Source organism: Phallusia mammillata, chromosome 1, assembly GCF_965637545.1.
Source record: "Phallusia mammillata chromosome 1, kaPhaMamm4.hap1.1, whole genome shotgun sequence".
NCBI lineage: Eukaryota > Metazoa > Chordata > Ascidiacea > Phlebobranchia > Ascidiidae > Phallusia > Phallusia mammillata.
In genome coordinates, this window is record NC_137252.1 from 19,479,507 (window position 1) to 19,504,444 (window position 24,938).

The window sequence follows — 24,938 nt, forward strand, 5'->3', positions numbered from 1 at the left end:
CAGTTTTTGCGAGCTAGTTAGGCTAAACCAAAGTCTCTATAAAACATAAATTTTATATATATACTTTTACATAGACGTCGGGCTAAACCAGGGGTGCAGGCACCTCCAAGTGGGGCGAGAACTGTTACTAGGGGGTGCGGGGATGCTTGTATAAAAGTGAAATTACAATGGTTTTGTTATTTAAGCAATTACAGAAGGGGGTGCGAAAATTCGGTGTTGATTTAAAAGGGGTGCAGCAAGGAAAAAAGGTTAAGAACCACTGGGCTAAACTAAATAACAAGTAGTCAAAAGTAACTTTTTTTCCTGAAACCAATGAGGCGTGGATAGCTTGTAACCAAGAGAAATCGATTGCCGCGTTGCTATTGGTTGGTTGGCGCCGCACAACTTGGAAGGAGGTGGAGTAAACAAATTGAAAGTTGATACGGTAGATTAGTAGATACAATTTAGCAGCCAGTTACATTGTAGAGAACGTGATCTTAAAGCAAATAATGAATTGTTTTAATGGCAGGTAATGTTTAGCTAAGCATAAGACATTATTTTAAATAAAAATTAAGCACGTACAAATAAATAGATAAATAGAAGACAAACTGTGTAAAATATTACGGTCAATTGCATGTTAAAAACAAAAGTGCAATTAATAATATAATTCAATAGGTAAAAAAGTGAATTTGTATAGTTAAGTGCATTGTGTAAAAATGAATTATATGACGGGTCACACTAAAAGCAGAAAAACAGAAAAGAGGGAAAAGCAGGAAATCAGCACTAAAAGCAGAAAAAAGGGAAATTAGTGTTTTCTAAAACAGGGAAAAAATAATTCCCGAAAAACAGTAAAAGAGTAAAATTTCTTGTTTCATTACGAAAAGCAGAAAAACGGGAAATGTTTCTTTATTTGTTTTTTATACCTTTCTAATGGGCTACTCTAAAATACGCAATCTACGGCTACAAGGGTCAAGGTGAGGGATTGTAATACAAATAACTTTATAATTTAATTTAGATACCTTTTGGACCTAATTTTCTTAGTGTTAACATGTGGTACCATACAGTGCTTAGTTCCACTTTCAACACATATGAGAATATTAAGTCCAAACTGGGAATCTAAAACTAAATTATAGTGTTATTTTTATTATAAACCTTTACCCAGACCGTAAAAGCCCTAACCATCAACATTTTATAGATTGCATATTTTGGAGGAGCCCCTTTCTAACTCGTAAAAATCATTTGAATGTGATCTATTAGCGTTCTACATCGATTGTGTGTTGTGTCCAATACTGAAAAACAAGAAATGATTTTTATTTGTTTATTTCTAGTCTTTTCTGTATTTTGACACAATCAATATAGAACGCTATTAGAACACTTTCGAATGGTTTTTAAGTGCTAGAATGGCAAAAAAACAAATAAAGAAACATTTCCCGTTTTTCTGCTTTTCGTATTTTAAAATCTTATGAAACAAGAAATTTTTCTGTTTTTCTGGAATTATTTTTTCCCGCTTTTAGAAAACACAAATTTCCCTTGTTTCTGCTTTTCCTTTCTTTTCTGCTTTTAGTGCTGATTTCCTGCTTTTCCCGCTTTTCTGTTTTTCTGCTTTTTGTGTTACCCGTATATGACACCCAGCTTTGTGCAAATCATGAAATACCTAAATCTGTTCTCAATGAGATTCCCTCTGGTATCTCCCTTCTTTCTGGTGTGCAGCAACAACATAACTTGTACACTACTCCTAAGTCTGTCTGTAAGATCAGACCAATTCAGTGGATGAAAGCAATAGGATTGGCATCATATTTTTAATGTTTAAACTTGTTCATTGTGGTCCCTTTGCTGTCCAAGCTTAATGCATATCTTACAGATTTTGATGTTTGATATTACTTTTAGTTGGATTTACTCATTTTCACACCTCCAAATATTTATTCTTATGTTTACCTAAATTATCAGAAGTTCTTAATAATGTTTATTTATTTTGCCATTACATACTATCGAACATAGATCAAAAAGGACGCTTTGTTAAGTTTCATATAAAAAGAATGCTCTCATCCATACCACAGAAAAATCTGCTTCATGAAACAAAATTGCTGCCCAAACTCCAGTTAGATGTTGTAAAGTTGGGCCGTACTTGAATTCTGACCAGCTGTGGAAGAAGTGACCCCTGGCCTTGGGCAATCAACAAATCGAAATGTATAAATAAACAATATTGTCATACCTGAAGCTAGTTCTCTTGTTTCTTGCAGGGATAAGTGGCTTATATGGATGGGAAATTGGTGCTTGAAAAACGATTTTAATTTGTCTTGTTGTAAATGACAATTTTTCATGATTAATCCTACAAAACACATGAAGACTTCCAGTGATCCTGGGAGAAAAATTATCAGTCATGCTGCCAATCAGAGTGTCCGTCCCTATTCTAGCAATCAAGAGTACCTGTATGCCATGCGTGAGGATCTTGCTGATTGGTTGAAGGTAGGATATTGCGGACTGCTTGCATCACCAAAAACCAACATATTCTTTTCATTGTGACACAATCTAATTTCGATTGACTTGTTGTTTTTGTCAAATGTTAAATGGATTAGAGTGAAACTTTGACAGCTGGTAGTATAGTTATCTAGATGTGCCATATTTTTTGTTCGTTTGATTCAATATCTTTGGTGCTTATCTGACTAACACAAAAGTACTATTTTAATTTTCATGCTGCCAGTCACTACAAATTAAAAGTTTTTTTTCTATGTGGTATTTTCAATGTTGGTTGTGGTGTTGAACTGCTTGAATTAGTTAAATATGGTTGGCACTATATAAGTTATCTGTAGAACCACTGCAAATACCCCACAAACAACTCTTGAATGTGCCATTATATGGTATTGATTGTTGTTTCACTCTATAGCCCCTCCAGTTATGCAACTAGCCCCATAAACCAGGGGTGCAAAAATGCGGTCGCACGGTCGCGCCGCGCGACCAATAAACTTGCGTGAGCGACCGCAATTTGTAGCCACCATCACAGGTGGTCTATATTATTTTAAATAATTTTCTCAGAATAACAATAAAGTAATGATGCAGTGGCACAACTAGCGGGAAAATAGAGATTAGGCAACGATCTACCAATGTGGTTTTCGCGAAAAAACACGCTTGGATCAAGCCGCAACCGAATTACGTTAGTCGCATGTTTTTTGAGGCACTATTGCGATGTTACGCTGACTATGTAAAAGGTGCAATCATCAATTGACATGACGTGACTGTGACTGTCATCAGTTGAAGTAGTGGTTTCCACACACTCTTTATAACCTAAAATAAACAGTTACTCTCATAATAAGAATTCTTACACATTCGCCGCGAATGTGATGTCACACATGCTAATCGTCGTGGGTTTGGTGCAATCGCACACGTGTGTCTCAAAAAGAATTTGCAATGCACAGGCACTCAACAACATGTCACTCACGCCGCACAAACATTTATAACTGATTTAGATTTGTAGCGACATAATGTTTTCGCAAAAAAGGTTTTCCACACAAAAAAAACTGAGTTCATATTTTCCAATCTTCATATGATGCGTCGTATAACATAAATCAACATATGTTGTTGTATTTACGGTTAGCCGGATAATACTGTATGACCTGATGCTATGTGTGGCATCGCTACTCATCCGATACTTAGGTGGCATCAGAACAAATACCGATACATTTATAAACGAGTAAAACATGCTTTTTAGTCTGCTATCAACTAATTTTGCAAATAGTCACTTCACATGGACTTTTGACTCAGCTGACATTGCAACACAATCTCTGCCTCAGGTTTGGACGTTTCCTGTTTGTATCTGAGAACATGTTAGATGAGCCGAAAGTCCGATTTGCCTGATTAGCAATTTTAACGACGAGTCGTCAGGCGTCGGATTAAAAACTAGATATCGGGCAAACCCCATGCCAATCGGCTATGCTGTGGTATTATCGAAGCACATATGCATCAGGGATGAATTGTTGCAGCCGCGAAACTGTATATGGAAGTATAAGCGTTGGCGGTCATGCGTTGATTTAAAGTTAAACTTTTTTTAGGGTATAAAACTGGTATAAATAGATTTTGCGGGGCTACTAGGGAGATCTCGGTAGCAATATGTGACAGACTTTTTGCTATTGTGTACAAACAATGGCAAATGTCATGCAACAAACAACTTAACAATTTAGATAGTGACGTCATTAACAATTGAGACCGATCATCCAACTGTTCAGTTCAAGCTATGGATTAGGCGTAACCTTTCAGCCACAAGCAAATGAGATATTGTAAGATAAATCAAAATTCTTTAAAGTATAAACAATTTGAGACATTTGGTGGCTGTTTGCAAAATGGTAACCCGCGATACGGCTATTAGTAGTGAAATGGTTGTGCTTTAGGTGGAAAAAGACACATACACAAAAAAGTATGTGCTACTAAAATTTTCTGAGCGCTACCAAATCCCCCAAAAAATTTTGCACCCCTGCCATAAAATAATATTTTATGACAAAATTGAATGATGGAATGGACACATTTCACTTTGTGTGTGTTTTTATGGGTCCCCTTCCCTGAAGGGGACACATATTGTTTTTGTCCGTATTTTTTTTTCTTTTTTCTGTCTAACGCTGGCTTGTGAGACGCGTTTGGTCTAGAAAGGGTGCTCCAAATTTATTAAAATTTACAGAGATGTTAGTTAATAATCCAAATTTGATCCTACTGAAGTGTGACCCCGATTGACCCAGCGGTTCACCCACAGGCCCCCAAAACGTAAAATTTTTGAAAGGGCTGTACTGACTAAAGTACAGCATCTTGGAGTTTCATGCTTTGTTGTTTGGTGCAATGTAAAGTTTTTTAAAGAATTTTGTATTGTTTTTTCGGATTCACCCATTTTTTACCCTTTAAACCCCGAAATAATCGGTTTTAGTTTTAAGGCAGAAATACATGCCCTATGGTGCAGAAATATTTGAAAAAGTTAACAATTGTTTAAGCAGGGTATTCGTTTAGTATTTGAAATTTTGCCAGTTACCTTTACAACCCATAATATGTGTACGCTATCAGTCAGATATAAGTCCCAAGGGAGGAATTCACTGGTTTGCGATTAAGGCGGCCGAGCGGGAGTGCTCAGCTTGACGTCTGGACAGACGTTTTACGAGACAGTCATTTGGGTGATTAGAAATCAGATGTTTTTTTGTGCAGCAATGCTGTGTCGTTTTATTGAGTTATCACGCACATTTGTCAGCTTGGCCGTCTCATAACCACGGGTCACTAAAGGTCAACTTGTAGGCATTACAACACCGTTACGAATTTTTCGTTATAATGTATCTTCTTTATTTTTGACAAATCAATTCAATAATCAGTACTTAAGTTATGTATAAATTAGGCCGAACGGTATTGTTGAACACTAAGGACTGCATGCTATTAAAAACAGTATCAAAAGGTCATTAAACGGTCATTTTTGCGAAACAAAGTTAAGTGGAAAACAAGTTGTTGTGTATACCTTTGTAGCAAACGACTTTTTTTTATATAGTGTCTAATACAGGGGTTCCCAACCTTTTTACGATCCCGTACCACCTGGACGCTCTGCACTGCCACGCGTACCACCATAGAGCACTAATGTGCTCTACAGTGCTCTATGGCAGTGGTCTTCAACCTTTTTTATAGGCGACCCCAATTTAAGGGAAAATGAAATCAAAATTTACATGCGACCAAATTTTTTTTCAACACTGAGAAAAATGTTTTTAGTAATGCGGAACCGAAAGAACAATTACACAAGCTGTACATAATTACAAACAAATATGGCGATACAAAAGTATTACGAAAAAATGGCTATACAAAAGTATTACGAAAAAAGTTTTTAAGGCGTTTCATTTAAGACATAAACCCAATTTTCAGAACACAAACTTGTCAAATTGTTCAACATTTAGTTTGCACTGTTAGTGAGATGGTTGCGCCTGTATACTGTCCACAAGTTTTTGAAGCCACGCCTTGACTTTGCACAAGCTTAACCGCATGTCATGCTCCACTTCCAATCGATTACGATGTTTCGTTTTTAATACACTCCTTGCACTAAATCCTGCTTCACACAGCCACGTGGTTGAAAACGGGATTAGAAAAATTTCGCATAGTAGGGTACGTTGCATAAATAACTATTCACTCGTTCTGGTGTCACCTTAAATAATACAAACTTATAGTGTTGGGTCATAATACACGTTGTCGAAACCCATTGTTACGCGATAAGGGCATTTTCTGTTTTTCCACTACCACGAAAAGGAGGTAGCAAGCTGTACTACAAAACAAGAGCAAAAGTTGCGATCTAAAAGAACATAATATTAGTTTCATTTTCTGTAATCAATTTTGAAAAGCAATAAATTAAATTCGGCGACATGTTGCGACCCCAGAAAAAGTTTTGGCGACCCCACTTTGGGTCGCGACCCATAGGTTGACGACCACTGCTCTATGGTACCACTTCTTGCAGAACAACTAATTTGTTTGAATCATATTTCATTCAACGCTATCTTAAGCACCAAAGCAGTAGATATATCTATCAAGAGCAATCATTTGACATAATTAACGCCCACTGTGCCGCAGCGTTGTTCGGCTTTTCATAGCAAGTAGCAACTATGCTTTTTGTTGAGAATTGACATGACCTGTATTTTGAAGATCGTAATGATACGAAACAACAGGAATAGTTACGTAACAATGACAATAGGCCTGGGGACTGTTTTTTTGTAAACAAAACCAGACAAACAAAATATAAAGTTGCAAATTGAGGTTTTTGTGAACAAAACAGAAGCTACTCGCGTACCACCTGAAAACCCTTCGCGTACCACTAGTGGTACGCGTACCACCGGTTGGGAACCCCTGGTCTAATACAACAGTTAAGGCTTTCTAGGAAAATTTGTGTTTAAAAACTGAACTTGAACCACAATATCAAGGTCAAAGCAAGAGATTAAATTGAATGTATTTTCCCCGCTCTTTTTTCACCGATTTTTTGTAATTATATGACAATAATGATGCTAAAAAAATACGGAAAAGAACTTTTAAAGTTAAGTTTATGCATTGTGAAAAATTTGTCCTTAAGAATATAAAACACGGGATGTTTAAAACCGTGAAATGTTTAGTTGCATACATGAAATTATAGGTATTGGCTTTAACACTATGTCTTGTAAACTAACAGTGTTTAAATCAGTTTTATCTATTTTCTATCACCACACCACACTTTAATAAACCTATTACTGGGCAGATCACCCTTAGCTAACTAGAAATCAACAAATACAATTTAGGATTTATCCTAATTTAATAATATATTTGTGGTTATTGAATGAGCACTTTCAAATTTGTCATGGATATAACAAATTTATGTTTATGCTTTTTGAAGAAATAGTTAGCTTAAACTTACACTGTGGTTGACAGCATCAAGTATGGCTGTGGATGCAATACCATTACTTTGTTTTCGTCCTGTATAAAAAGGGAGGATGTTTTTGTGCTTTTCATGTCCTATTGTAGAACTTTTGCTTTTTAAGTGGATAAATTTAACAAATTTTGTGGTTTTAGGGGCTTTATGCTGTGGATATCAATGTTACAAACTTTTTTGATGTATTGGAAACAGGCACCCTTTTATGCCAGCATGCCAACAATATTACAACATGTGCAAACTATATAAAAAGCACAACATCCAATCATCAAAACCTACTTTTTCCACAAAGGGTTTTGGTTTATAACCAGGTACCAAAAAAAACAAATTTATATGCTTTTCTACCAATTTTTTTAATGTACGAATTGCAGGGAAGGTATGTACGAGCAAGCAGCTTTTTTGCCCGTGATAATATTGCCAGCTTCATTGGTTGGTGCAGAAGTGATTTACATATTCCAGAAAGTGTTATGTTCGAGACAAACGACCTGGTACTGCGTGTTAATGAAAAAAATGTCATTCTATGCCTTCTTGAGGTTTGTAATTTTGAATACATACATATTACTTAACCTAAGTTGGTTCGCATGCTTTACCAAAGAAGGCATGCAAGACTACTAGTTTCTACAACGCTTTACAGAATTTGTGCTGTGTGTTGTACAAAAAGTAATAGGTTTGTGTGAAACTAAATGTGAAAACAAGAACAATTTATAATTTGTTGTTCATGTCATAATGTGTTGTAAGGTCGCACGAAAAGGAAGCAAATTTGGTGTTCCAGCTCCAGTGCTGATTCAAATGGAACAAGATATTGACAATGAAATTGAGTTGGATAAAAGATCCAAACAGAAAAATGGCAATTCGACACCAAAACAGCCTGTTAAACAAAAAGTTTCATGTGATTTCAAATCTTTAGATGAAATGGTAAGAATAAATTTATAAGGATTGGTTAAAGATTAGGATGTAGCTCAAAATTGTTTCTTTCAATATATTCACCTAAAAACTAACAACAAAAATTCATTTGGTCAAATTCCTTAACATGCATTGATAGTAAATACCATGTATTGAGCAAACCACAATTTCATACCCAATTTTTCACTGCTTTCAGCTTAAACGTATGACAAGTTCACAACAAAAGCTTTTGTGTGTAGTTTGGATTAGAAGTCCAATACTATGAAAACAAATTTCACACTCAAAATCTCCTAACTTTTCTTTGTCCCATCACTGCCCATTTTCTTTGTAAGCGACAGTACTAGAAAATATAGTCATATTGTACCAAGGTTGACAAATCACTTTTGTTAGGTGCAATTTATACTTGGAATGTGCACATGCCCAAGTCAATTTCCAATGATAAAAGTTTCTGATGGAAAATACAAAGTTGGTGATTCAGAAAATTTAATTTTTATGAGGGTTGGTAAGGTGTAATTTTTCAACGATCAAGTTGTGCAGTATGTTTAAAATTTATTTGAATATTTTTATAGATTTTACGTCAACATGTTATGGTGCGGGTTGGTGGAGGATGGGACACTCTTGAACATTATCTTGACAAGCATGATCCTTGTAGATGCCAAAGGCATAGAGGAGACAAAAATTTGTCACCAAGGTTAAAATTTATGGGACCATTTCTGAAGATTATGCTTGCAAACATTCACTTTAGGATCAAAAAGTAAAACAAGAATTAATTTTTAGACATTCACGAACATCCAGTCTATCGAATCAAGTTTCTCAGTCGCAGAGTGAATCTACACCTAGAAAACCAAGAAGTATAACTATTCACCTGTGCTTATAAAGTCTGGATTTTTTGACATTTATTTAATGTTTTAAACATTTAGAGAATCAACTGCCCGAACAGCACAAAGCAAATAGACAACATTCACCACACAAAAAGGATACAAATAGATTAAGGTATGGTAGCTTAAACTCCTACCACAAATTTTGGAACTGTTTAGTAGTACCAAGTTTGTAATTTAAGACAGTGTGTAACTACCATTTCATGGAATTCAGTCTGATGCAGAACTGAACTTTTAAAATGCCAGTGCATGACATTTCAAATAACAAGAACAGACATATCACTATGTACCTATACACCATATTCTGTTGTGCATTATGTTTAAAAAAATGTAGGTACAGGAAAAGGCAAAATTTGTTGCTTAATGCAAACTTCATTATTTAAATGAAAAGCAAATGTTAAACCAAAGCAAAGAATTCCTGCCATACTTGCACTTAAAATGGCTAATCTGGTAATTCAAAAAATGGATGCATTTTGCATTATTGTTTTTAAAGAAGGTGGACAAAGATGGAATATAACGTTGCATCAACAGGATAAAAAAATCCAGTTACTTCACAGTTTTTGGCATAAAATGATTAAGACAACACTTTAAAAAATGTAGCTGTAATTGGATTGCCATCTTTACTTGTAGATATTAATTCTGTAACACACTGGGAACCCACAAGCATAAATTTGTATATTTGCAAATGTGTGTGAATATTTCTAAAAACAAAAGTTTTATGTAAATATTCAATTGTTCAGTGAGCAGTTATATCAATGATAACACTGGGCAACAAAAAATATTTTTTTACTGGTGTCTGTAATGTTTCAACTGATTTTGACTAATTCTAGTGCCCTGATTTCAAAAATGCAATCGGTTTATCTGTATCACGTCTAGTTTTCCTGTTATGGTACATCCACCTTTGAAAAACAATCTATATATATATGTGTACACTATAGTGAAACTTGTTTTGAGTATTTTATTTGGAATTGACATTATTGCAAGAACAAAATTTCGAATTTAATTTTAAATGTAACAGGTGGACACTCCAAACAAACCAAATTCAACACAAAAAACAAAAACATGTTTCAAATTTGTAAGTTATCAGGTATAGGCCTACACATGTACTTTGGTAACTTTCGGATACTGAGTCGCAGCAATATCGTCCCGTTTAATTGACCAACAGCAGTTAGCCAGGACCACATTATTCCCTCTTCCCTGACATGTTTCGTTTTACTAATATCCTGTTGGAACCTTTCAGCTTAATTCTCATCATTTATATCCCCTACGTTTAAAGGGAAGTGTAGCTTTATACTCATTTTCGTACCGAATTTTTCAGACCGCTTAATAACTTAGTTATGTACTCTTTCTAATAATTTCAGTCCCTTTCTACTGTTTTTGTCCATTACTGCAATACTCCAGTCAACATTAGGTAAGTGGAGCCCATTGCTTGTCCTAAACCCCTAAAGCCACATCGAAGTGTGGAAGATATGCACATTTGATACAGATCTTTTTTTTTCTTTTTAGTTGTGTTGTATGGGTATTCACCAGTAATGTAGCATAAAACATCTTGGTAATTCATGCAACACCTTATAGATGACCTAGCCACTATTAATTTTAGCTTTACCACCTTGCTTTACTAGTGTGAAAATCACTCCATAAAACACGTATAGTTTAAAGTTACCGCTAGCCTGCACCAACCATTTTTAGACAGAGCATAAGCATAGAATGCATATTCATGCTATGAAACTGACTGCACTATAGGAAATTGATGTGTATAATCTAATAAAACTTTAACAAACACATAAAAGCATGATTTCAAAGTCATTGAATCAATATGTCATAAATTTTGGTTATGTAAATAACTTCAAAAGTTGATCTGATTAAAGAAAACCGTAACAATTTTTGAAATCAGCACCCCAAAATTAGTCAATATCAGTTTTAACATTAAAGACACTAAAAATTGTGTTGACCAGTGATAAATGAAGTTTATGAATTTACATGTGACGGATGGTGTTTAAATGTTTTGTTGTTGTTATTCTCTGTTGCATTCTTACTAATGATAGATTTGTATTTGTTTAAAACAAATTGCATAGTTTAGGTTTGACCTTGTAGTGTGTCTATTAAATTTTTACAGTGGATCAGGTAGAATAACTCCACGAATCGAAGGAGAGCGTTACAGTACAACTAGAAATACTGCTCAAGAAAATGTTTTCAATAGGTTTGTTACTGAAGTTACTACCCCGACTTGATTTTGCAACTTGTTATTTAATGTCATTCTCTTTCGAACAGACTTAGTAGGCCCAAAAGTACACCTCCTATTCCTTCAAAGTCATTAGTACAACAAGATGATATGCTTGTAGTTCAAAGAAACAAAACTGGAGCTCATCAAGTTCATCGACCTTCCACTAATAAAAACAGGTTAGCATTTAGCATTTATCAAAAAACTATCCATTGTTTTTCCTTCCCTGAAGGGGACACATATTGTTTTTGTCTAACATTGGCAATTGATCCAAATTTAATCCCCCTGAAGTTTGATCCCAAATGACACCCACAGCCCCCAAAACGTAAATTTTAAATCGGCTTTACTGAGTAAAGTACATAATCTAGAGTCATGCTGTGTTGGTTGGTGCAATGTAAAGTATTCTAAAGAATTTTTCAACTTTTTATTGGATTCACCCCTAAAACCCCTAAATAATCGGTTTTAGTTTTAGGCCAGAAATACAAGCCCTATTGTGCTGAAATGTTTAACATTGGGTTACTTGTACGTTATTTAAAATATCAGCCAAATCTATCAAGTGGTTATCCGTAAGCCTACAGCTCCAAATATGTGTTAAAACATTTACTGAATCTTCTGATGGAGTTTTACACTATATCACTTTGGTCCCAGGGGAGTGATTCACTGATTTACAGCTCAATGCACAGCGGGTAATGTGCACAGCGATAGCCTGGTTTTTGTTTCGCTCCATGTTTACAATGGAGATAGTGATTATGCTGACAGAAACGAAACCGTGAAATTGAAATTGCGGACAACCTTTTTTTCTTCGCGCTTTGTTTTCACCCAGACACAAGAAGAGAGTATGTCGATTATAACTTGTGATACGTTAAGTCGTTTTATACATTTTCTACACAAGCTTGGTTGAATAGTTTATATGCAATGACAAAAAATAGCAAAAAGTACAGATTTCCTTAGAATCTAGACATAACCGGAACATTTATTTACCGTAAATCCGCACAAACGCGCATGTGGGGACCCATTCGTTTTTGCTTGCAAAAACAATCATATGTGTAGATCAAATGATGTGTTTAGTATATTGGTAAATTTATGGAAGTATATGAGAAAGCCACTTTCTAGTGTTGTTGTTGTTGAAACAAAAATGATGAACCCTCACATTGTGAAATTTTAAAACTGGCTATAATTACTATAACACATGAGCTAGGAGTTTTGTACCTTGTTGATTGATGCATTAATTATGGGTCCCCTTCCCTGAAGGGGACACATATTGATTTTACTCAAATTGTTTGTTTTTCTTTCTTTGTTTTTCTTTCTTCCCAAAGTTTGTCCGACTCGTTTTTCCATCAAATGTTTGATGGATTTGGGTGAAATTTACACAGATGATAGATATAGTTATGTAGATGTGCATCCCACTTTGTTTTTGTTGATAACCACAGTATTTGCCCCGCTAGCCCCCTAAAATGGGTGAGTTTGTAAACAGTGTCAGAATAGCCCTAACATTTACCCCACAAGCCCCCCAAGGGTAAAACGTATTTGTATGTTACTGGGCACCACGAACGAAAGATTTCTGTGGCGCAATAGTGTGACAAGGGCAACCGGTCAGGTGTTACTCATGTTTGTGGATTGCTTGGTGGACGTTTTTGCGCCATGGCAGTTATGAGCTTGTTAACAGCCCTATGACGTCAGAAACATTAACAGTTGTTGCTCAAAACACCTCTAGTGGTCGAAATTTTAAACATTGGTAGATTGGGCTGAAATTTTACAGTACTATTGATTGAGTCATTGAGGTTTCATATTTTTTTAGTTTGTGTGTCGGACCCCATTAGTTACCCCACTAGCAACCTAAAATGGGTGAGTTTATTAAACAGTGTCGGGATTGGCTAAAATTTAGGTAGCATGTGGATTATGCTATTTGTAGGTCTCGATTGATGTGTTTTACCTTGTATCCCCAACATTTACTCAACTAGCCCCCTAAAATAAATGAACTTTTTGAAAAACGTCCTAATTATATAAAATTTGCAAAGTTTCTTGAACATACTAAGTCCTCAAATGTTATGTTTTGCCTTGTAGCACCACAACTTAACCAACTAATCCCTAAAATAGGTGACCTTTTTAACAATGTTCGCATTAAATGAAAATTGGACGGCTTGAATTTGCTATTCATAGGTGTCCATTTTGTTTTACCCCATTATGCCACTATTTACTCCTTCTTTTCTTTGAAAAAGAATGTTAAATAGGACATACTTCACACAATATCTGGGGTGAATCTAAATTTATATAGTTTGTACTCTACATAGTATTACCGTAATTTTCCAAGTATAGTGCGCCCCCGTGCATAATACGCACCCTAAAAATGGCATGTCGATGCTGGAAAAAAGCCTGTACCCATGTATAATACGCACCCAAATTTTTACTCTTAAATCCGTAAACGTAAAATTATTTCAGAAAAAAGATCATCTTTTGAAACAACCGGATGTTATTCTGCCGGTCAGTATCACTGCGCATGTGCTCGCAAACTCGATAGCGAAAAATGTTTAGGATTTGTGTAGGGTACATCGTGACAGCAAACGAGATCTTACTGGTCGCGTTCAAGCTGAACCGATCTTAATACTTGCAGAGAACATTTTTATAAAACACAAATGAAGTTTAATATGTATCAGATTAAAATACCTAAAAATCAGAATAATTAAATTCAAACTTATATACAAAATTTTAGTTTGATCCGTTGCATATCGGCAATGATATCACCCCATTTACGTTGTCGCTAAATGGGCAGTGTGCAGTATTTGACAATAACACACCATCAAGGATTGCACCATCGCATCAAACGATGTGTCGTCAATTATGAATTTTACTGACGAAGTGTGTTGGGCAGGATGGCTAAATGTGATGCGCGATTAACAACAAACAAGAAGAAAGGTCTGATTTCAAGTTTTATTTCGAGGCAGATTTTCTTCAAAAATTGTTGTACCTATGCATAATGCGCACCCTAGATTTTAGGACAATAAATTAATTAAATTTTGCGCATTATACACGGAAAATTACGGTATTATTTAAGACCAGTGCCGATCACTGTGTTTTACATTACAACACCCGACTTTCTCATGGTTATCTCTTGAAATGCATTATTTTCAACTTTGCATGTGTGGGGACCCATGAGTTTCTGCCTGCAGAAAAGGTTATAAAAGACAATGGCTAATATGGGACCCAATACAAAATAAGCATAGGAAATATATTAATGTTTTAAAATAGGTTATAGTGTAAATGCAACAACAAAATGTGCTAAGCCACCCTTCTAGTTTTAGTTAAATTTACACAATTTTCACTCTTTTACCCCTAAATATTAATTTTAGGTTTACAGGGCCTTTAGGTCAGAAAAACCAACCATAATTTACCTAAATGTTAAAGTTTTTGACAGGTTGCTCCTTGGTAGTTATTTGAAATTTTAGCCCCATCTTCCAAGTTTTACCTTAAAAAAGACCATGGCAGTGATTGATTGGTTTGTGATCGGGAATGGCCACTACTTTTCACATGACTATACAACCTGGCATGTTTAGATCGATCATTATACCTTGCTGTACAGCAGCGGTTCAGCGAAACTTTTTTGTTATTTTTTCAAAACGGTCCCTTTGCCATTATTTCGAGGGCTCGCGGTCCTTAAGCCTGAATGCGTTTTTCAGAAAAACGAAAGTTGATTGCACGATTTTAGCTAGAAAATTGCACATAATAATGATTCAAAGACAGCTTGTGACATCACAGACAAGAAAAACATTACGATTGTGTGCGAACAATTGCTTTTTGGTTAGTTGTTATGCAATAAAGGCTATTGTTTAGCAATGGAGATAGTCGATTCTTAATTCTACTTTGATTTAAACTTATTTAGTGGCACAAACTGACGCCATATAAGATTATACAATTACAAAACGCCATACAAGATTATACCTTCTGACAAACAATAGCTCAGCTAAAGCTAGAGATTAAATTTTCTGAGAACAGGGAGTATTTGTTTTTTTCTTTTTGTTTACATTGTGTCTAACATTTTAGCAACAAGAAAGACAAAAAAAATTGGACAAGAAGTTTTTTGTAGTGGTTGAGATTTTGTATGAATTTTTCCTTTTAGAACAATTTTTTTTATGTAGTGGCTCAATGAGACCAAGAAATTATGAATCTGGAAGTCTATTGCGGACCCAACCAGTCCCTTCCAATAATCTACAGAGAAATGTAAGTACATGATAAATTAATGATTTGTAATATTTTGGTTTGTAAATCGGATATTAAACTTATAACAGACAAATACTACATTCTTGACATAGTATGATCATATCATTCCATTTTATAAATGTAAGAGAATATTCTTTTTACAGATGAAACTTGATAATTTTAGGTTTGATATCAGGTTTTGTTTTATGCAGAGATTTTCTACTTCTGCTGTAGAGCCGTCGATTTCAACGGCAAGAAGTCACAATCCAAAGTTGAGACACACAGTGGCTGCTCCAACAAGTCAAAAGACTAATTGGAGAAGAACCCAGAGCAAATCACAACTAGATAGACCACCCGGTATGGATTATTGGTATTGGTTACTTTGTGTAAACATGAATACAAAATGTTTTTATTGTTAAACATTCTCTTTCCCAAAAAAAATATTTTTACATTCATTGTAGCCACTGGTGGAGGACACATGAAACCAAATGTTGATCATACAAGGTATGTTTGCATTTTTGAATGTCCTTGACTGAATAGACCAAATATTATGTTTTGGAATTTTTTTTGGTTCCTGACTGTCATTTGGAACTGCAATTGCTTTTAATTCAATTGATTAAATTTTAAGACAAAAAATGAGTTGTCAAGCCTGAGTAATGCTCTAAATGATTTTAATATTTTATTTCAACAGTTATGAAACAAACTTTTTAAATTTACTTGATAAAAGAGAAAAGGAAATCCTTTTGGAATTTGAAAAGGAGTGTATTAGAAACCAGGCTGCTGTATCATCTAATGTTCCCAGCTCCTTCAATGAAAGTCAACAGGTTGTAACTTGTAAATTCAAAACTTGTACCATTCATCGTTCCTATCAAACTGTGTACGGTCATCAATTAGGTTGAAAGAATACCTGAGCCTGATATGAATTCTGAAGATTCTGAGGTAGCTCTGCACATGCAAGGCTTTGAAGTTAATCAGCCTTCTGATGAAATGTTCAATCAAACACAGACTTTACCAAAGCCAAGAAAGGACAAGTATTATTTTTTTTATTCGTCCAAGTAATAGCATTGTGTTTTGTAATTTGTAACACCAACTGATCTGGTGTAGTTGGCCATATTTTTATAATCCAACCAGATGGAAACCTATGCGATTCAATTTTGAAACCCACTTTTTTGTTTTAATTTAATGTTGACATTGGAATCCATAAAAGGATTGAAAATCAAATGCTGGTAGTACAAGAGATGGATTATTGAGAAAGCACTGCACTTCAAAGGGAAAACAACTTTATAGATTAATAATGAATAGTGTGGGGGCATGTGTTTTGTGCTTTTAGACATGTTATACTTCAGTTTGTTTTACAACAAGCTTGGATTTGTGCATTTTTAGTCGAAAGGAAAAACAACATGACAGAAGAACAAGAATTCCAACACCAGTGTCATTTACAAGAGCTTTGCTGCCCAAAAGCATGGAGAGTACAAAGCAACATGAAGGAACTAATCCCTCCCGATACTCAACATCTATTGCATTATCTTCAGATGAAATAAAAAATGTGAAAACAAATGAAAGGATTGCAAGTTCTAACATTCAAACACATAAAGCTGTTTCTGCTAATAATTTTCCTTTTAATGATTCAAAATCAAGTTATAAAAAGAGAGATAATTTTTTTCCTCCAAGTGCTTTTAATTTCTGTAGTCGATCCAATCATGATCTTCTTGAATCCTCACAAAATTTATCTGTCAGCAAAACCCAATCTCTTCGTGGGCCGCAATGGGTATAAAGTTGCTATTTTTTTGAAGTTCCAATCTTGCATGCTGCGAGTTTGCCTTTAAAGCATTTGGACCAACAAAAAACGCCGCTATATTTTTGTTGTAAATTTTAAATGCAGATGCTTTATTTTATATATTTTTTTACAAATTTTATTTGTGCTTGTAAAGTTGTAGAATTTTTCACACTGTGATGCATATTATTCCTCCATACAGTGCAGATCAACATCTATGACAGAGAATATGTTTCAATTGTATGTAAGTGGGTGCTAGATTGTTTAGTTGATACAATGTTTTTGTACATGTTTTTTTGCACTAATGTAAAAGTTAAGATAGATTTACACAAATAAACTTATTTAACCATATTGTTATGCTGTTCATTCTTGTGTATTTCTGAAAAACAAATACACTTGAACATAACATCAGACATTTATTCACCTTTCGTGTCACATAAAAGACTGGTCGTTACGTTTAATTTTCATGTACATATAGTTGCATATGCTTTAAGGCTAGCGAAGACCCGGACAATATTGTTGATATTCATAACGTTTCGGTGTGCACAAAAGATTGGGTTTCGACCCAATCGAAACAAGAAACAAATTATTTCTCCAAAACCGAATCTGACATGGCCGTATAAATTCGTCAAACCGAAACTCTGGTACATCACCTATCATCACTCGGACACAGGGTTCGCGGTGCATTCAAATTTGCGGTGTATGTTTAATATTCAATCGGCGCTGACGAAATCGTTTCCAGGCAAAGTTGATGCTTTTCCGGGAATTGAAACTAAGTGAGACGTAAAACACTTCCAATCTTACTACTTCACAAAAACCAGTTACCTGCATTTTATCGTAATGGAGGGAAGGCCAGTTTTAAGCGTTGTGGTTTTGATTGCGATTTTGGGTGAAGTATGTTGCTTTAATGCATTGGACTGGAGATCACAAGCAGATCTTATCGATCGACTTCCTGGACTACAACAAATGCCGACATTCAATATGTTTTCAGGCTACTTGCAAGCATCTTCCACAAAAAGACTGCATTACTGGTAGCCTTTTATTTTTGTAAATGTGTACATTTAAAATTTACTGAAATATACTATTTTATTTGAACATTAACCTTTTTATTCAAATAAAAAAAACGTCTGAGTATAAATTAGGTTCAACGAATGCACTGATCCAGAGTCACGCATTCTAATCTTGTGGTTTAACGGTGGACCTGGATGTAGTTCGCTTGATGGATTGTTTATCGAAAATGGCCCAATAAAGGTTTGTTTAAATTCTAATAATTACTTGAAATTTCTGAACCTTTAAAAGCTTGCGTACGATTTTTTGAAATGAAACTTGAACAGAACAGATTAATGATATTCCAGCAATACCGAAGTAAATTTGTAACGTTCTTGTGGTTATCGTTGACGCAAATCTACTGCATATATTTTATGACATGTGTACATAACTATTTGATATAGTAATCAAGTGTGTAGCCTATTTGTCAAATTCCTATGGTTCTCAACTCGTTTTAGGCCATGGACCAATTAATAGCCCAATTTACAGAATGTCGTGCTCGAGTTTTGTGTAAAGTAAGCATATGCGACAACTAGCAATTTGAAGTATATTTCGTTTGAAACCGAATTTTGAAAAGTCACCCAAAATTATTGCTTACATTTTTACCACCTTTTAATAATAATTAGCCTAATATGCATCTATATATCCAATTTATCACTAAATGTAGTGGATGTAGCCTACTGCATATGTTGGTCCTTAAAAATATACATTTGTTTTGTAATTTTTTAGTTTGAAACAAGCAGTGGAAATGTTATCGAAAATCCCCATTCATGGAACAAACTTGGTCACACGTTGTATATCGAGTCACCAGTTGGAGTCGGGTTTTCGTACGACACATCATCTTCCCCGGTGAACGACAATATGGTTAGTTTTCGTTTAAATAAATATAAGTTATACATATAACAGACTGAACACTTTGAAAAGTCTCGGTCGTCCACCGTTTTTTTTACGCTACTGCTGTTTCTATCTGTCGTGCTGCGAGTCTCTGGTGACTCGTGATTCACAATATAGGCTACTACACACAGTTCATACATATCACTAAACAATTTATGTTTAATCTAACATTTGTTCCATATTAAAAAAACAGCGAGGCCTATACAAAGTGGCGTAGTCAGAAGAAAATTTGATAGCGTGCCAACAATTTTGTGACCTCACACATGTTGGTTTCAAACACAAATTTGTGGTAACAGAATGAGCATTTACAAAAACGAAGACAAAAATTGGGAAGGCCTTTTGGACCCTTATTTTACCGTCATTGGGACTATATATGTCTACAAAGTTTTGATGTTCTTTTTCAGGCGACAGAGGATAATTTACGAGCTATAAAAGACTTCTTTCTTAAATTTCCATCCTACCAAGATTGCCAAATATACATTAGTGGTGAAAGTTATGCAGGTGTTTACATCCCTTTATTAATTCAAGCGATTTTGAATGATGGGGACGAAGGACTAAGAAGAAATGTAAAAGTAAGTGCATTGATCATGGATACTATTAATGTTGGTTAATTAATTGGACCTTGGGTTACTTTTCGCTTTTTCTTACATAACCAGATAATTGACAAACGCAGCTAATAACGCAAGTCGAATCGATATCTGAAACTGTTGCTTACTAATTGGTAGTAAACATATTTCATCTGTTTTTGTTTGTTTGTTTGTTTGTTTTTTTCATGACTTTTTAAGCGCTTATGTATTAAAAATTTAATTTTGTTTGTGCAGGGTATGATGATTGGGAACGGTCTGCTTAGCACTGCAATAAACGAAGATTCATTGGTTTACTATGCATTTTATCACGGCCTATACGGAACTACTTTATGGAATGAATTGCACCAGTATTGCTGCGCTGACAAAGATAACTGTAATTTTAATACCATTCACAATGAGGATTGTATGCTCAAGGTAGGCAATTGCGCACTTCATTTTCCACACAGCTATTGCATTTTTGTTTTCTGTAGCTGGCAAGGATACACCATATTGTCTCTAACGACGGTATCAATTTATACAACTTATACGCTGATTGTTATACCGCAAGTCAGAGTTTGATGGCAACTGCTGAGCGTTATCGACAATTTCGGTATATGGACCAAAGTTACGTAACTGTTATGCAAAAGGCAAGTATTTTGGTGTAAACAAATCAATTTTATAGATCTGAAATGCTAAAATCGACTCTCTACGTTCCATAGTACGATAGCCGTCGCCTTGGATTAGTTCCTGCGTGCTCAAACTCGACCCTGATAACGAAATACCTCAACAGACCTGATGTTCAATTAGCAATACACGTAAACGAAAATCTTTGGGAAATTTGCAAGTAAGGCGGTACGGTAGCTAACGTTGTTTACCAACTAAAATCTCTCTTTACAGCGAAACAGTGTTAAAGTTGTATGAAAAGTCTCATCCAGACATGTCATCGACGATAAAGCAGATTTTTGCCACACAAGTGAGTAACTTGATTAGAATATAGGCACAGAGCAAAAAACAAACAATTAAACTTAAAGGCTACCGCACCTATAAAAGCACCAGTGAGACAAAATGTGTAGAAGCTATATTAGGAGAACAGAACGAATATTATCCGACAATTTTATGATGTGTTTTTGAAATAGCGTATAGCTTATAACTTACTTGTAACATTTAAGCACGGAGACTTTCAGCGTAAATATAAGCGCCGTTCCGGCAAACGAGACGACGTAAATAACGTTTCGACTTACTTTCATCATTAACAGCAATATAAAAATTATTCCATCCCAAGCCTAGTCGTATCAAACAACTTGCCGGCCACATGTAAAACAATACTCCTCGTCATATCTACACCACATTTTTTACTGCTCGCTATTGTTTTTGTTTGGTAAAGGGTTACGAATTAGGAGTAGCTTGACATGGCTTCCCTTGATAGACACGTTGCGAAATAAGCATGAAAAGGCATACAGTTAATGTTAACCAAACTGCATTTATTTCAACGAAACTTGTTTGTATGAAGGAAGACTTTCGAGTATTGCTATATTACGGCGATACTGACATGGCATGCAATCATTTAGGCGGTGAATGGTTTGTGGACCAACTTGGATATGAGGTAAGGTTTCAAACAAAATATATATATTCAGTCCACACGTATGATGCAGCAAATATGGCGAAACCGAGTAGGCTAATTGTTTTGAAAAGTAACGTTGGAATATTATTGGGTACGTGACTTTGTTTCCCGAAATGGGCGGCCTGCAGGTTATTAAAAGAAGCAAATAACGTTTTTGAAGTAAGAAATACTTTCATAGCACAACGTTTTCGTTGAAAAAAAATCAACGGCCGAGCAGTTAAAACGTAAAACAAACGAAAATACGATTTATTTTCCCTGCTGATTGCCTATAACTACTAATTGAGGGAATTGATTGACGCTAACAATATTATTACAATCAACGCTAAGGGAAATCATCTTAGTGCAATTCGTCGTTCGAAGGCGCGGTCCATCCACAATCGGTATAGCGCAAGACTCGCGCTAATAGGAAATCTGTGTGATTTATTTTTTCTTTTACTGACATATTTGGTAGTAACTGTATATGCAAAAATTTACAATTTATTGTCCATGTTTGAAGATTAATCTACCACGAAGAAAGTGGACAGTTACTAAGGAAGATGGTTCAAGTCAAGTTGCTGGCTTTTTTAAAGAGTTTGATCGACTTATCTATGCCACTATTAAGGTAAAGTAACGATTTGTAAAGACACTCTGTCCGCGTATTTAACGGAATAATGATTCTGGATTTAAGTGTATTAGAGTTTATTTAAATAAATATTTCTTAGAAGTGAAAATGTATATATAGGTCTTTAGTATTAATGATTCAGCAAATCACGTGGCGGCCACGTCGTGGCCTGTAATGGTATTTAAAAATTGTGTTGTAGGCCTACTTATAAGCCCAATAAAGTTTGTATCAAACATTTGAATTAAAAAGCAAATTGCGATCTCACGCAAACATAGCCTAACCATGGAAGAAATACGGCACACAGAAGATAGTACCCTTTATGGATTAAAAAAAACTTTATGGCGCCGCAACAAACTAAGTGCGATTAGGTTTTGAATTAAAACTTATCCTGCATTTGTACACAAGTGAGGGCTGCGGTTTTAAAGAAAAAATGGCAGCTGCAAATTTCTTAAGGATGGTAACTTAGAAGTCAAATTACCACAAAAGGCCACAGGTTAAGTTTTTCGAAGAAAACAGTTAAAACGCAACCAGACCAGACTTACACCACATTTGACAAGATAGCAGGATCGAAGGTCAACTCATCAAGACGAAATTTAAAGCAATTGTAAGCTGCCCTGACGAAGGCTACGAACATTGTAATTTTCCGCCGGCATTTCCTGCATGGTAATTAAAACAAATGTGCTGCTAAACCCAAATCAACGTATTTTCTGCAGGGCGCTGGTCATATGGTTCCGGCCGATAAACCGTTTGAAGCATACACTATGATTCGAAGATTCATTGAGGAAGAACCACTATAAGAACGTTCAGAACTATATTGCTATTTTATGTGTATAAAAAACTTGTTTTGTAAACGGAGTATAAGCTATATGAACCATGTTTTTTAAACCATGTTTTTTATTGTGATAATAACTGTCTTTTTATTCATCACATCGAGTCAAGCCGGGGTAACTATTTGAATGATATTTTTTTCCAACTTTATTTTTCTGCAAAATGTAAAAGCTGTCAATTTTTTTGGACGGAAACGGTATCAACAGAACAAAACATGGGAAGAACAATGAAAAGCAAATTCAAAGATAAAACTAGAAGGATGGCTTTCCTATATATTTCCATTTTATATATTGTGTACCCTAATTATCGGTTTACTACACACACTATTTGATCTACACATATGATTATTTTTGCAAGTAACATAAACACACACGTGTTTATGCGAATAAGTCAGGTTTTCGAATTATTTCTTTTAGATTCTGTAAGCACTAATCAGTAGAAAGCATCAACCCAGACTTCAAAAGGTTCTGACCATAACCTGTTTACATCATATTGTCATATATTTACAAAAGTAGTAAAAAAGAACATGACCGTTTAATGACTCTCTATTGCGGCTTTGGAAAACGTCTAGTTTTTTACCTTCATGTGCATCAATATCGTTAGCCTGACATGTACGAAATCGAAGTAATGTTTTAACTAGTGATGTACCGAATCGGCTAACTTTCGATTCGACCGAAACCGAATATTCGGCAGTCGAATCAACCGATTCCTTCATGACGTCACGTAAAGTCGTACGCTACGCGTTTGACATATAAACATAAGTTTATCTACCAGGCAATTGGTGCAGAATGGTTGTGTTTCATCCTTATATCAGTTCTGTGGAGTTTAACATTGCCTCATGCATGGTTTCTATAACGATAATGTTTTAAAAATTATAATAATCGACGCGATTTTATTCAAAGTGTAGTTTGAAAGAGTTGAAGTTAAAAAATTTAACGCTTTAAGTTTGTGTCAGAAAAGATTTGGATTCGGCCGAATCGCAACAAATTATTCGGCTAAAACCGAATTTTTGCAAAAGTGACCGATTGAAGCGAATAAATTCGGCAAAACAAATATTCGGTACATCTCTAGTTTTAGCCACTTTAAAGATGTAAAACCTTCGCTAAAAACTGAAAATACGTGTTCTAACCTAAGAAAACTACATAGAATTGCTGCGCTGATGTCTTATCTCAAAAAAGACTGCTTCGTAAAACGTCCGTTCATGCGTCAAGCGGCGATCTCCCGCTATGCATTAAATTGCCACAATTGCAGGCATTAAATCACCACAATTGTAACCAGTGAATTACTTCCTTGGGCTTTCCACTACAAACAATTGTTAAAATTTCAGCATTAGGGCTTGCATTTCTGACCTAAAGAACTGGAATACCAAAAACCGAATATTTCGGGGTTTAAGTGGTGAATCTAAATAAAAGTTACAAAATTCATTAGAATTTCTTACAATGCACCGACCAACAAAGCATGAAACTCCTAGATCAGGGGTGTCCAAACTTTTTTTGATGGGGGCCAATTTTCACCAGGTGAAGACGCCCGCGGGCCAACGTTTTTTTAGAATTAGACCAAAATATACGGGATTTAAGGAAATTGTGGGATTTTGTTACGCCAGCACTATGTATGCTTCCGTTTTACTGGTAATTAAAGTTCCATGGAAGGCTTTTGCGTGAAGTCGCAAGTGGCCAAAACCCAAAAACCTAATCCAAACTATGGCGGGCCATACGCATTACAATTTAAAAAAACAGCCGCGGGCCACGCGAAATGCCGTCGGGGGCCGCATTTGGCCCGCGGGCCGCACTTTGGACACCCCTGTCCTAGATCATGTTCTTTAGTCAGTACAGCCGTTAAAAAAACGTCCTCGGGGCCTGTGGGTGAACCGCTGGGTCATTCGCGGTCAAACTTCAGGCGGATCAAATTTGGATCAATAAATATAAACATCTGTGTGAGTAAGAATAAATTTGAAGCACTCTTTCTTGACCAAACGCGTATAACAAACCCCCTTCAAGGAAGGAGACCCATAATTAATATAGCTTATTTGATCACTT

At 35.4% G+C, this 24,938-nt stretch overlaps 2 protein-coding genes across 4 annotated transcripts; both read left to right on the top strand.

The window, feature by feature from the left end:
* The first annotated feature begins 359 nt into the window (after positions 1–359).
* Positions 360–17,696, top strand: LOC145224918 (uncharacterized). Of its 3 annotated transcripts, XM_080091558.1 has the most exons (17): positions 1,984–2,166; positions 2,220–2,445; positions 7,516–7,686; positions 7,747–7,908; positions 8,114–8,290; positions 8,669–8,776; positions 8,848–8,969; positions 9,056–9,129; positions 9,199–9,271; positions 11,273–11,356; positions 11,428–11,556; positions 15,511–15,592; positions 15,784–15,928; positions 16,033–16,075; positions 16,263–16,395; positions 16,466–16,602; positions 16,955–17,696. In XM_080091558.1, the coding sequence occupies exons 2-17, from the start codon at positions 2,299–2,301 to the stop codon at positions 17,343–17,345; spliced, it is 2,178 nt and encodes a 725-aa protein (XP_079947684.1). In that variant the 5' UTR covers positions 1,984–2,166; positions 2,220–2,298; the 3' UTR covers positions 17,346–17,696. The 3 variants fall into 3 exon arrangements, with proteins under 3 accessions (XP_079947676.1, XP_079947684.1, XP_079947667.1); XM_080091550.1 differs by lacking the exon at positions 1,984–2,166 and adding an exon at positions 360–508 and having other exon boundaries at positions 7,516–7,908; XM_080091541.1 differs by having other exon boundaries at positions 7,516–7,908.
* A 66-nt stretch (positions 17,697–17,762) lies between these two features.
* On the top strand, positions 17,763–23,749 carry LOC145224931 (lysosomal protective protein-like). Its single transcript, XM_080091570.1, has 11 exons — positions 17,763–18,376; positions 18,488–18,596; positions 19,122–19,256; positions 19,691–19,858; positions 20,108–20,287; positions 20,344–20,505; positions 20,575–20,696; positions 20,750–20,825; positions 21,363–21,455; positions 21,970–22,074; positions 22,788–23,749. Exons 1-11 carry the CDS (start codon positions 18,186–18,188, stop codon positions 22,869–22,871), a joined length of 1,425 nt encoding a protein of 474 aa, XP_079947696.1. The 5' UTR covers positions 17,763–18,185; the 3' UTR covers positions 22,872–23,749.
* The last annotated feature ends 1,189 nt before the right edge of the window (positions 23,750–24,938 follow it).